Genomic DNA, 14,808 nt, shown 5'->3' on the forward strand with positions numbered 1-14,808 from the left:
TCAAGTCAGAGTTTATCATGCTTGTGGAGGCTTGTGCTGTTTGAACACTTTCTAAGATGTGGAAGGCCTCGCTTGCCTTTGAATTGGATGACACTGCTTCAGTAGCTTTCAGGATCTTCTGATCTCTTCCTTCAGGTGTGCCAGCGATGACCACACAGTGAATGTGTTTGCAGATCGTCAAGCACATTCGCTGCTCCTCACAATCACATGAATAGCTATGCACACACACCATGCACTCGCTGCACTTCAGAGGGCAGCAGGCACTACCTTTCTCTTTTGAGATCCTTTATGTGAGGCCTCTTGTGGACTGGGATTGCACAGTCCATGTTCCATCTTCATTCCTCTTGGCAGGCATAGTAATTGCCACAGCAGATCTGTGGTTCTTCTCGATGCGGCTCATCTCGCTCGTTCTCTTTCCTTTCACAATGTGTTCTACCCTCTTCATCAAAGACTCATATGTCATGTCCATCAATGCAGTGATGAGCCTGTCAACACGATGATTCTTCTTACCTTCCAGGAAACTATGCTTTAAAGTCCTGTGCATCCTTTCAAGATACATGTTTGTGTTGATGCCAAGCCCAGTTCGAAAACTGTAGGCCCACATCTCCAGGCGGTGAGCATAGTTGCCTCTGAAGTAGTGAAGAAATTCCTGAAGCCTGGGGTCTTTGTTGGCCAGAAATGACTCGAGAAGCTCAGCCACCTCATCCTTTTCGGGGCACTCTAGCAGTGTACGAACAGCATGGTAAACATCTACTGCGAGTTATTTTCCTTTTATCTTTTCAGTAATCCTTCGTTTCCAATTTTGATCCACATGCCATGTGCAGAGTAGTCGATGTTGAGGTGGACCCATGCCTGTTGACCAGGCCTTGAAGTATTCGGATGCATCATCTGTCATGAAAGTTCTAGCTAAGAGGGCTCCTGTGGAGGACTGCAGGTATTCAAAGAATGCTGCCAGATTTTTCTCATTCATCGTGCTGCAGATGAAGTAAGCCATAGGCAATCCTGCTCCATATTCATCCAGCACCAGAAAAGTCACCAGTTCAAATTGGTACCCTGTTGTTCCATGTGTGGAATCAACACAGACTGTTCCTGTACCCAAAACTTTCAGCAGCTCTTCCTGTGGCTCCGTCATTAAGGCAAGAGCAAAGTCTTTTGTACTAAAGGTATTCGTTGGGTCAACGACTCCCTGCTCTTTGTACAAGCGAACAACAGGTTGCCCCTTGTTTCTCATGCCTTGCACCCATATGCTTAAACTCACAGCATCATTATCGTGACATCTTTCAGGAACTGTGAGGTTATATTGCCGCTTGATGTTGTGCAAGTCCATGCGATTTGTCAAATGCAGAGGAGTTAGCTTGCTTGTCACTGATTCCCTTATTTTCTTCAATATTGTCCTCATGGGCACTCCTTTCGAGAGGTCATCCGCAATGCCTGCTTTTTCCTGGTCAGTCATACTCAGGTGTTCAACATCTGCATCATGCCCATAATGCGTCCTTTGGTACGAGACCTTGAAAGTACCCTCGTCTCTTGTGACGATCATAAAAGAAAGGCATGTCTTGCCGCACTTGCAGCTTCCCTGACTTTTCATCGCACGAGTTTTGTTGCCTCGGCCTGGTCGTGCCACTCCTGACCTATGGCAAGTGTAGTAGGCCCTCGTACATCCGTTGGCGAGCCTTTTTTCACCTGTGGATATTATGAACTTGCACAGCTGGCTCGCTTCCTCCTGTCCTTTGCAATCATGGAACTCTGTAAATTGCATAAAAATATACGTTAGAAAATATTGTTTAGAAAGGTGTTAAAACTGAAGGCACTGTCAATGTCAGTGACGAATGAACAATGCTTGAAAAATATTTGACAAACATTGAGGATTATGTGTAGCATAATTTTATGTATACACTGTACATACCAAAAAGAGGAACTTTGTACCTTGCAGAATATACAGCATTCAAACGCCCAATGCAACTATATCACGAATGTTCGCGATACTTGCGCTATATGCTTCTGTTGCCATCACTTGGCTCAATATCTGCACGCGTGTTTGCTAGGTGTCCCTAGTTACCCACTTTAACGCTGAAGCATGCAATTGGGTGGTGGAATCCTGGAATGCGCTCCCTTCGTGTTATCGTTTGTGGACGCCTGCGCCCGATTAAGAAAGTAATAACAAAGATATTAAAGGCAATGATATCATTCTGATTTTAAGGGGGTATGGTAGGGTAACCCCCCCCCCCCCCAAAAAAAATCTAATTTGGAATTTTGGCACAGAAAAATCGACTGCGCTATGCGGAACAATCCTGCGGAAGCGCGGCCTCGAGCTCCCGCTCAAGGCAGTTTAAATGTCGCGCCGGAGTGTGCCGCGCGCCCTGGCGTTTAAAAATGACGAATGGAGTACGGAGACCGGTTTGTTTATCGTTGTCTTTGGCGGTTTTCTTCATTATGGCGTGTTTTTTTCTTGCTTGTGTCTGTGTGTGTATGGCAAGTAAATGGTGCATACTAAAAGATAATATATTGTTGTAAATATTTACTTTTATGGCATATATGCCGATAGAGGTGCTCTTGTAGCGTGTTTCGTCTTTTTGTGTGCGAGTGTGTGTGCAGTGTGTGTGTGTGCGGAGCGGCTATTCAGAGGAAGATGATCCTCGTTGCGATTGGCCAACTGAAAACAGACGTCACTGCTCTGCGCTACGTCACTCTGTGGGGACTTTTGGGGAGCATTGTGCTTCAACCGATAGGGAGAATTTCAACTCTTTGCGAAAATCCTTGCTTGCGCCGCGTTCCTTGGTACGATAGGTGCCCATATCCCAAGGTGCATCTCTCTCTCTACCGCCATTTCCTTTCGCCTCAAGCATGCAGACGGACGTGAGCGCTGGTGCTGCTTCAGCGACCACCGGCAAAAATTCCGAACGGAATTGGTGCAAGTTTTGCGACAAGGCGTTCTCCAACACTAGTAATTTAAGAAAACACGTAAAGAACGTTCACGGGGAAGGAGCTTTGCAGCATGTAAAAGACGAGGAAGCGCTGACGATGAAGGTACGGTCGTTCTCGTGCGACTTGTGTCCGAAGCATTTTGTCATTCTTCGTGACCTGCGGCGGCACCATGTGGACGAACACAACTTCGAGGAAGAATCTAGTCTTCGACTCTAATACAGGTAAGAAACGAAGTCGATGCTATTGCATGCATGCACGCAGTGGTCACGACAACAAAGGGGCAGAGCGGGAGGCAGTCGGACGCTCGTTATAGCTTCGATTACTGTTTTAAAAGTTGCAGTTTACTGACCTTTCGAGTGCGCGCTTTTGAAGTGTGTTAATACAAAGCCCGTTCGTTTTTTAATTTTATTTACGGGCTTACACTCACCCGGGGAAACGTGCACGTGGTTTTGCGCATAAAAACTTCGCGATGACATGCGCGTTTTAGTCAAATTTGAAACGCAGCGTACTATGACCTATGGAAGTCATGATTGTAGTCAGTCATTCTGCAATGTATCATGACTCGGCACTTTACAAGCGACGTAATGACCGCCGCGGTGGCCAAGTGGTTGAGCATCCGCCTCGCATGCGGGAGGTGCGGGGCTCGATCCCCAGTGCCGCCGGGCACTCACCGGTGATACAATGGGTACAAGTTTTCCCCTGGCCTGGTGCTCGCCTTATCTGGGGTGAACTGCTTGGAAACGGGGTCTTTGACCCCACCCTGAGAAGTCAAAAATACCTTGTGTCATGGCCCTCCTTGGCCATAGATGCCTTTGCGCCATAAAAATCGATAATCATCATACAAGCGACGTAATGAAATTGACAAAGTATGCGTAGTCATAGCCGCGACTCATAATGGTTATGAAGCATAGCATGACTCAGCACTTAAGTAATGCAATGTGCACAGAGGTTGTACAAAGTTTGCTTAGTCATGCTACGTAGTCGTGACTCAATGATTTCGCATTCTCGCTTAAGTGTGTTTGCAGATTTTTTTTTTGGTATCCTAGGTCCTCCATAAGGGGCTCTTTCATATTTAAATTAGCCACTGCAGGAAAAAAAAACTGCTCGTGCAGCCTATCCTAGCAGCAAGACTCGGTGCTACAGGCCTTGCTTATGCTCTGTTGCACCTGCGATGTCTTGACCGAACTGCACTTCATATCTCCATCACAACCGCAATGTGACAGAGGTACACACATACAGGACACACGACATTGTCGCGGCATGCACTGGCTTGGCAGTGCTGTAGCCATCGCAGTTGCAACACACAGAAGTGTGCAGGAGGAATGCCCAGTGTTATTCTAGCCTCTGGAAGTCAACAAAGCTGCCCTGAATTTGTGGTCCAAGGACAGGGCCACGTAAAAGGTTGCCATGCAGGAATGAGCTTTGCAGAGGTAGACTATGTAACAGTTCGTGTAATCAGTTAACCTAGTATATTAAACAATATTCTCCAGAAATTGTTGCTCATGCACCAGTAGCATGAAAACCCCGTAAGTGAATGACTGATCAATTTTTTAATAGTAAAAATAAGCTGGGAAACACAGTTCTGCACTACTGGTAAAAGGCAAAAAATGGTCAACTAAATCCGTGATTGTCATGTGCACTTGGCACAAGCAGAGCGCCAGTAGTAGCGCGGGAGTATTGCCCGTGTTCCCAATCCATAGTGCTTGCATTTTTCATTAGTCTATGTAAAAAGAGCAAACTTCACTTTGCACTTGCCTTCCAAAAAAATGAAAGTGGTGATGCACAAAAAAAAGAATTTTTGCCAAAATTCTATAAACATGCAAAAGCAGAATTGCATGAACGTTGCCTTGTCTTGTTACTTCACTGTTGGCTTTCTAATGTTGCCTTATGCCGTTTTTCATGCACTGTCATTGTGTACATTTTTATCAAAATGAAGCACATGTATGTTCAGGCCTGTTTTTTCTTTTACTTTTTTAGTCATGGACTTTGATCACGTCATAACTATGCTGTAATGCTGCTATGACACTGTGGTTGCTATGTTGCCGTTGCTATGCTCTTGGCACAGACCCACATACTTCACAAAATCTTGCTCGGGTGTTTACGCATCTGAATAGTGCTCTTGCACCAATAATTAACTTCTACTGTGTGGATTGCTTAGTTATGTTTATAATTTTTCCATTTCAGAATTTTGCACCTGGAAAGATGGAGAAGAAAGCAGAACTTGCTGTCATTTCATAGCTTCAACAGGAAGGAAAGCGCATCCAGCGTTTTCAAACGCTACCTGCATTGCCACCGTTCCGGCACGCACAAAGAGCTTCCTATAGAACAGCGCCAAAGGCAGAAAAAGGGGCAAGGAAGCTGCAGAATTGGCAAGCATTGCTTTGCAACTCTAGAGGTTACGGAGAAAGACAGCAAAGTATATGTAGTGTTTCAAAAGAAACACTACGGACACTTCAATGAAGTCTGCCACCAGAGGCTGTCCCAGGATGAGGCCAGAGTGCTTGCAGGTTAGCCACTCCTCTTGTACAAAGCGTTTGTGCATGCAGTGTTCACTGTACCAGAATGTAAAAACATTTAGAGGCTACACTCTATCAACCCTTCATATGGTGAGACAAAAGTGCATTACTAGAAATTTAGGGAAATAATTTGTTCATTGAATTTGTTCATTGAACTGAAGAGTGATCATTACAATGAATTTTCATTCTCCTGCAATGCACTCATGGCACAAAAGAGGTGGTACGACACATGAAAACACCTATTGTAAAGTGGGAAAAGGTATGTCCCACAAAACGAGGGGGCAGAATAAAGTAGGATACAACTTAAGAACCAAGTGACCAATGCCCCTCAAAGGAAGCCTTCTAGGCAGTGGTGTCGACCAATTCTTATGATGTCACGTTAATCCTAAGGAGTAGCATTGCAGGATGGTGGCAGATGAACGGGGATTAGTTGCGGCTTAACTGCTGGGTCATGAAAATCAGCTGATACCATTGAATGGAGGGTCTTCTTTGAGGGCCATGCGCCACTTTGTTCTTGAGCTGTATCTGACTATAGTGCAATACACTTGAGCTTGCTTGGTCGCATGGAAGGGTGAAAAACAATTGATCCACAATGGCACATTGCAGGCACATTGCGCGTACGAACTTCATGCTGTTTAGTTTAGAGATGCTTTGTGGAAGTGGTCCAGTCTTTCGAATTGAACATGATTAGGAATGCCGTCTAGAACTGAACCACTGCAGTGTCTGTTTTCTTTTGTAGCGATAGCTACATTACGGTAGCATTTCGAGCCTTTAGCGTGGTGGTGGCACGTGACCATGGCCACCGCAACATGGCCACGTGGTTCGTCACGTGACCAGCCACATGGTGCAGAGCAGGCGAAACCGAGCTGCAACATTTGTGCGCATGCGCCATGTCAAGTGGGACGAAGGTGAAGTTGAAACGCCCAGCAAAACGGAGCGGCGAAAGACTGACTTTGCAATTCGACTAAGCGAGTTCCACTCGGCCAGCTGTAGCTATCGCGTCACACCAGGTTTAACCAGAGCTAAACCACCGCCAATTTTTTTCTGCTGGTTTCATTGACTATCCTAGGTTTGTCTCTCAGTCGGCTGACATTAAACTTCAGCCACAAGAATTTGGCTTGAGCTCCATGAAATGCGTCTTGAATGACAATTGCAGCATCAAGAGCCAAATAAAAAATTAAATGCTAGACCCCATTTTGGCCGCCTGTCGAAAGCGTAGGCATTTTGTTCTGATAAGAGCAACAACACTACCAGGCTAACGGTTGTATAAGGGGCATGTTTTTTCTCACAAGACAGGTTCGTCTGCAGTGAACTTTCATTAATTCGGACTATTTCACTGTGTTGTCACTTCATTACTAATGCTCGCAGGAATGTCAGTAAGCTTTACAGCAGCCCATCCCATTGTCATTTTCCCTACCATCGCCAACTGGTTGAGCATGCATTTAGAGATCCTGCAGCTTCCTTTGGTGTTGGCTTTGCACAATTTAATGTCTCCGTGAGAACCAAAGTGGAGGGTGCTCGAAAACCACTGCCCAAATCATTCAGTGCCTTGCTTTTAATCGTCTAGAAAGCTGAAGAACAGTTCTAAGGTCTCCTCAGTTATCGGATCCCCATTAACTATGAACAATGAAAACCTGTTAGGTCACTAGGTGAATGCAATACCAAGAAAAATTACTAAGGGCGCTTAAACTACTTACATGAGTGTGAAAGCATTTTTATTTCAGTTCCTTTTCATTTCAAATTTTTCTCTTTCTATTTACACACCTACTGATTAGCATACATTTGTAAGGTAACGCATAAACTTGGTTCACCTCTGCTCGCCCAGACGCAACATGGTTTTGTGGCCTGTGGGTTCCCCGCTCGCTTTGCAATCTGGAAGTCCTGGGCTCAATTCCCTGCACCTTCGAAATTTTATTTTTATTTGATGTCACAGAGACATCATCTGGGATTTTTGGGATCACTGCTGGTTAACGCCGCTGCAGAGTTTCGTTGCATTAAAAATGTATGCCTGGAACAGAGTCATTGCTAATCGTAATGATTCCTCACTGACGCCCACACTTTCAAACATAAAACAGAGTAGTGTGCATCCAGTTACGAAATCCACTCACAAACAGGGTCCCGACATTCCTGTCGACATGCGGAATATAACAAAAATGTTCTTGGAAGCCCGGATCAAGATTGTGTCGCTTCCAAAAAATGCCAGCTGGAAACATCACTCGTCAGAAATGAGCACGAAGTTTAACTGCTGATATTGCTTTCACCATGACACAAAAGAAAAATAATACATTTATAATTCAGTGCAGTGTTCATATGCAGTGTTCATTTCCGGTCCTAGAGTGGCAATGGCCATCTCACAAGCTATACACAAATTGTAAAGTTGTGCAGGTGGGAGACACCAGTGTCCGCTGTTGCCACATAAATAGTTAAAGGTTATTATGGTATCAGTTAAAGGTTTTGTTTTTTCATGTATTACTTTGCGTGACCATAACTGCATTTCTATCCTCTCCAAATTTTGTACTACGTGCAGAAAATTTTTGTTTCGTGAACCCATGTTAATAAGCCGTTTAGAGTACTTATAACAGGCTGCATTAAAGCAGTAGAGATACCAAATTTTAGCTGTACGTTCAGTCTTTGCAACGATGCACAGCACATGAGAAGATATTGACAACCATGTGAATTGTGCCAACAAGCGACAATAACTGAATGTTTTTCTCTTATGCTGTTACGGTTTCAACAGCTGAACGGTGGCTGTGACGTCACAGATGATTTGATGGTCACTGCTTTCGTCGTTTTAATTCGCAGCATTTGTTATGCAAGCCTAACCCGCTGAAGTGGTTCAGTGGTTTGAATGCTACTGAGCCGGAATACCCGGGTTCGAACGCGGCCGCAACAGCTGCGTTTCGATGGAGGCGAAATGCAAGAGGTGCCCATGTGCTGCACATTGTCAGTGCCCAAAGATTCCAAGATGGTTGGAATTATTGCGGAGCCCTCCACTACGGCTTTCCCTTGCTTCGTTCACTCCCACGTTCCTGCCTTCCCTCATGGCACGTTCAGGTGCCCACAGTGCCATTTCCATTCCTCAAAAACCACTAAACACAAGCCTGGACAAGAGTTCAAATCACAAAAAAAAGAACAAGCAGATTATATTGCAGTTTATGCATAACTTGCACACCCTTAAATAGTCTCTTACTTAGCAGCAGTCATTCGGTTGCTGAAGCCGAAACAGGTTGAGAAAAATATTCACTTAGAAATTATTCAGGATTTTACATTGCGCCTCATGCACAGTATTGTGCTCCAGTCCAAAGAAACAAAGAACGCATTCAGAAATTTGGTTTGTCTACTCCTTTAAAGGTGCAGTCAGGTCAATTGGTGCACTTTCTGAATATGTAGAATGAAACGGGACTGAATGAGAACCAGATGTCCTTGTTCTTTTCTTGTCCACATTTTCAGAGCTTTTATATCCTGCATTTATAACAGGCTGTATATAACTTTCCTGTTTTGCATTCTATGCATGTTTAAACACTCAAGCACATAAAATGAATACCATCTGGCTGTGAAACAAGCATTTTGTCGTGTGCTGTGCAGTGCCACAAAAGTGAAATTAAAGTTATGATGTAATTTGTGTCATCTGTAAAAAAGGAACAAGGCTGAAGACAAAGGAATCTGACAAGAAGTATCTGTCACTTTATTACATGGCAGTAAGCAAATGTACCAGAGATGCTAACAGTTTTTTTTCTGTACAATTTCCAGGTCGGTTAGCAGGAGGAGTGCCCGCAAAAACCGTTGTGCACAACATCCGAGCAGGCACAAGTGGATCAAGCCTACGGATGCAACTTGTGACCACTAAGGACCTCCGCAACATTGCAGATAAGTTTAGGATTGGCAAAGAAGAGCAGAGAGATCCAGACGATTTTAAAAGTGTTGACTTATGGGTCGAAGAAATGAGGGCGGAAAACGAGTCACCACTGTTGTATTACATGAAGAAGGGTGACCCCAACAGTCATGATGGTGACTTTGAGCTAGCGTTAATGACATTCCCACAACGAGAGTTACTTTCTAAATTGGGGACAGAGAAACTGTGCATTGACTCCACCCATGGCACAAATAAGTACAAATTTCAACTGACAACCCTGCTCACAATTTCTGAAGACGGATCTGGTATCCCGTGTGCCTATGTGATTTCAAAAAGGGTGAACATGGGCACCATGGTGAGGTTTTTCGAGGCCATCAAAGAAAAAACAAACACAGTACAGTGTCAGGCATTTATGTCTGATGATGCCCCTGTTTATGGCAATGCATGGGAGCAGGTGATGGGTACTCTGAAGAGTCGACTGCCTTGCAGCTGGCACATGCTGCACAACTGGGGCGCGCGCCTGAATACGGTCACAAACAAGGACTGCAGGGATACAATAAGGGACATGCTACACACTCTGATGAAGTGCACAGATGAGACAGAGTTTCAACAGTTGCTCCCTGCGTTTCTTAGCATTTATTCCAAACAGCAGCAGCTTAATCGCCTTGCTCCAAAGGAGCTGGAAGAGCTGGATGGCTTCATCAGATATTTTGAAAAAACATACGCAAAGAGGGCATGTCAGTGGGCTTACTGCTATCGGCAGTACATTGGATTAACAACAAATAATCACTTGGAGTCAATGCACAAGACACTGAAGTACTCTCACTTTGGTGGCAAGATAAATGGGCGACTGGATAAATTAATCAAAGTACCTTTTTATTTGACGTCTGACAAGCTTTACAACAGGGCTATTGCACTTATGAAAGGAGGAGCAGACCACCGCAAATCTGCCCTATTTGGGAGGCATAAAGTGGGGATTGTGCTTTGTAAGACCAGTACTGAGAGAGTGGGAGATGGCCAGTGGCATGTAAAGTCACAAAGCTTGGTGAACTTCAAGCACACAGTGCAAAGGACTAGCAAATCATGCAGTGGCTGCGAGCTTCATTGCAAGCAGTGTGAGGCTTGCCACAGCATGTTCACATGCACATGTGTTGACCATGCAATGCATGCGCACATGTGCAAGCACATGCATGCTGTTGCTTTAATGGAGCTGCAGTCGCGCAAGTTGCAGAGCAGCCAGGCCACCTGTTCCAATTGTCCTTCCAAAGATGGCATCCAAGACTATGCTATCGATGATGCAGGCTCCTTAATGGCCAGTGCTCAACATATTATGCAGAGCACTCAGCAAGGCTCCACACTAAAAATATCACCAGAAAGAACTAATGTGCTGAAATTGAAAGCTGGGTCTACCTTCCAAATGCTGATTAACCAGCTTTCAGAGAAAACTGCCGAGGAGCAAAAGATGATAGACGAAGACCTGACAAAGTTTGCTGCAAAGCATAGCCTTGCAACCGCAAAGCAGCCAACAGAAAAGAAACCACGGCTGGTGCCTGCAAATAAGAACGTTGAAAAGCAGCCGCGGTATGGAGCACTGTCACTGTCACTCATGTTCACTAGACACTCATTGGACACTCACTTGGCAGCAGCAAGGACAGTGGGTTACAAGCGAAATTGCAGAAATAATTTCCAAAGACTAACCTGCGAATTGAAACCAGAGGTTCAGAAGGAATGTCGACGTGTCCCCGCTGCTGCCAAAATGAGCGCCGCAGGATTTTCGTCTTGCTTTTATAAGCAGTCCGGCCACTCCAGCGCTGTAGTAAGTGACGTCACCAAGATAAGCGTCGTATGCCGCGGTGATTTCCTTGTAGTGGTGTTCACGTAGACGACTTGCTTGAACCGCACATTCCCTGAAGATCGGTGCTATGGCGTGGTCCGATGTATCGTTGCCGCGGCACGAACAGGGAACTGCGAATTGAAACCAGAGGTTCAGAAGGAATGTCGACGTGTCCCCGCTGCTGCCAAAATGAGCGCCGCAGGGTTTTCGTCTTGCTTTTATAAGCAGTCCGGCCACTCCAGCGCTGTAGTAAGTGACGTCACCGAGATAAGCGTCGTATGCCGCGGTGATTTCCTTGTAGTGGTGTTCACGTAGACGACTTGCTTGAACCGCACGTTCCCTGAAGATCGGTGCTATGGCGTGGTCCGATGTATCGTTGCCGCGGCACGAACAGGGAACTGCGAATTGAAACCAGAGGTTCAGAAGGAATGTCGACGTGTCCCCGCTGCTGCCAAAATGAGCGCCGCAGGATTTTCGTCTTGCTTTTATAAGCAGTCCGGCCACTCCAGCGCTGTAGTAAGTGACGTCACCAAGATAAGCGTCGTATGCCGCGGTGATTTCCTTGTAGTGGTGTTCACGTAGACGACTTGCTTGAACCGCACGTTCCCTGAAGATCGGTGCTATGGCGTGGTCCGATGTATCGTTGCCGCGGCACGAACAGGGAACTGCGAATTGAAACCAGAGGTTCAGAAGGAATGTCGACGTGTCCCCGCTGCTGCCAAAATCTCAGGGTGTCTCAGAGTGTCTAGTTTGTGCATGTGAAATAGATGCCGGCGATATATATCTGAGTTGTAGTGAATGTAATTTCAGATATCATATAGGAAAATGCTCTGGTATGCCCGAATCTCAGTTTACTTCTATGAGAGAAACAACTAAGAAAGCATGGCGTTGCCAAACGTGCCGTGTCGGTAAGACTCGAGGTGGGCAGAAAGAAAAGCCTAAATCGGATGTTTCATCGAATACAGCTGGCAAGTGTAGTGTGGAAACGGCTAAATTTGCCATCGCACTTGCAGACATTCAGCCTAAACTTTCAGTCCTTCTAAGTCTAAAGGACACTGTTGACAACATTGACCAGGCCATTCAACTAATGTCTGAGAAGTATGACAAAGTCCTTGCTGACACGGCACGCCACGAAGAAGAAATTAAAGGGCTGAAAAAGAAAGTGCACAAACTTGAGCTTCAAGATCACACAGGGCTGGACTCGGTGAAAGAACAACTAAATGACCTAGAATGGCGCAACCGAAAGCTAAATCTCGAATTCCATGGGATCGAACAAACGGACCAAGAAAATTTATTGCAAAAAGTAAACGATGTGGCGAACACGCTAAAGGTACCAGCACTTGATAAAGATGACCTACTTGCTATTCACCGCCTCCCGACGAAACCCGATAAGATTCCTGGCATCATAGTCCGCTTTGCTAGGCAAGAAACAAGAGACGTCTGGTTTGAAAAGCGAAAGGTTCTTCGTGATGCTGAAACTGCTATCTGTCTTCAAGAAAACATAACCAAACAGTGCAGGGAACTACTCATGGCAACAAAAAAAATGGGCAAAAGACCACAACTTCAAGTTTGTTTGGCACCGTAATGCAAAAATCTACGTCCGGCGGAAAGAGGGGGACAGCGCTTTGCGTATCAAGTCTCAGAATGACCTGCATATGATAGAATCTGCCACAGAGTTAAAGGCCCATTAGCGATGTATTCTAGTTTCTTCGCTTATGCACTATGGCTCGTCACAGTTACATTTTGCCCAATGAGGCAATCAAGTTCATTGGTTCTGATTTTAAATCGTCTTTCAAGGTGTTTCATGCAAATTTGCAGTCCGCCAGAAATAAGAGCACTTCTCTAGAATGCCTCTTGAGTCAAATAAATGTTCAGTTTGATGTACTCATGTTAACTGAAACATGGTATGACACTGCAGATTACCCTTTTTGCTTGCCCGAGTATGACTCTTGTACTCTCAATCGAGAGTACGGCCGAGGAGGTGGTGTTATGATGTTAATAAGAAAGGATATAAAGTATGAAAGACTACCTGTATATACACGTTCTTCAAGCGAATTTGAAGTTCTGTCTGTTCTCTCGCACCGTAAACTTTTTGTTACGATATATCGCCCACCAGCAGGCAACCTTGACACATTCTTCAACTTCCTGGAGTCCCTTTTTTCATACACAAATGACAACGACCTGAGTCTCGTTTGCGGAGGAGATTTTAACATAAACTTGCTTGACTCGTCTAGTCCTGTTAAACACTTTAAGCTAATGCTAGAAATGTATTATATTAGAAATACGATCAGTTTGCCAACAAGAGTCACGTTACAGTCATCTACACTAATTGATATTTTTCTAACTAATTACCAGTCGAATGAGCTTAAATCTGGTGTCTTAGCTTACGATATTAGCGACCACCTGCCGATTATTCTATGTGTCAAATCTCCAAATAAAGAAAAATTAGCACAGCGTAAAGTTACGTTCCAACGGATTTTGCCCAACCAGCTGGAAGCATTTCGCAGGGATGTCATGAGAGTTGACTGGTCAGATGTTTTTAACAGCTCGGATGTAAATTCTGCTTATGATTGTTTCATTCAAAAGTTCACTGACATTTATATATCTTGTTTTCCTTTTGTTACTATTAATTTATCCAGAAAAATAAGAAAGCCATGGATTAATGGCGATCTAATGGCAAGAATAAAAATAAAGAACGACATGTTCCACAGGTTCATTCAGACCAAAGATATTATCCTCCTGAGAGAATTCAAGAAGTATCGGAATAAGCTAAATAAAGATATTAAGAAAGCTAAAGCACATTACCTAGAAAAGTCTTTTAGTGCAGTTAAAAATAATAGCAAATCAACATGGAGGAAACTAAATGACGTTCTGTGCCGCTCACAAAGAACTAGCCCAGTGAAAGAACTTTTGATAAATGGAATAATAGTTAATGGGGCTTCCCTAGCCGACGCATTTAATGATCACTTCGCTAGCCTCCCAACCCCTCAGCTATCTAGACATACAAAGCTCTCTAATAATCCTCCTTGCCCACACAGCTTATTTCTTAAACCTACTTCAGACGAAGAAATTTCTTCTATATTCTTGAATCTCAAGAATTCACGCAGCTGTGACACTCAAGGTATGCAAATCGAGCCATTAAAATACGTTATTGATTGTATAGCACCTGTACTAACGCACATTTTCAATCTGAGTTTTACTACAGGTACCTTCCCGAAACAGCTTCAAGTAGCGAAAGTGAAACCAATTTATAAAAAAGGAGATCACAATGACCTCGGCAATTACCGTCCCATATCAATTCTGCCAGCGTTCTCTAAAGGATTAGAAAAACTTCTTCTGGTTCGCCTCGTTTCCTTTTTAGATACATTAGACGCATTGTCGAGCGCACAGTACGGGTTTCGGAAACATCGGTCTACCCAATTAGCTCTACTTGATCAAAAGGAGTATATTTTACATAATATCGAAGCAAAAAAACTTGTGTTGGGTGTGTTCATTGATTTCACTAAAGCTTTTGATTACCTGAACAGAACCTTACTCCTCGAAAAGTTGGAATCTTATGGCATTCGCGGAAATGCATGGGAATTAATTAAATCATACCTCTCTCATCGTTGTCAATTTGTTGAGGTCAATGGTCACCCTTCACATTTAATACAAACTCACACTGGAGTTCCTCAAGGGAG

At 44.4% G+C, this 14,808-nt stretch overlaps 1 protein-coding gene across 1 annotated transcript; it reads left to right on the forward strand.

The window, feature by feature from the left end:
- The first annotated feature begins 2,819 nt into the window (after positions 1 to 2,819).
- LOC144111401 (uncharacterized) lies at positions 2,820 to 13,765 on the forward strand. Its single transcript, XM_077644681.1, has 3 exons — positions 2,820 to 3,146; positions 5,110 to 5,432; positions 9,192 to 13,765. Exon 3 carries the CDS (start codon positions 9,269 to 9,271, stop codon positions 11,174 to 11,176), a length of 1,908 nt encoding a protein of 635 aa, XP_077500807.1. The 5' UTR covers positions 2,820 to 3,146; positions 5,110 to 5,432; positions 9,192 to 9,268; the 3' UTR covers positions 11,177 to 13,765.
- Positions 13,766 to 14,808: the final 1,043 nt, after the last annotated feature.

Source organism: Amblyomma americanum, chromosome 11, assembly GCF_052857255.1.
Source record: "Amblyomma americanum isolate KBUSLIRL-KWMA chromosome 11, ASM5285725v1, whole genome shotgun sequence".
Lineage (NCBI taxonomy): Eukaryota > Metazoa > Arthropoda > Arachnida > Ixodida > Ixodidae > Amblyomma > Amblyomma americanum.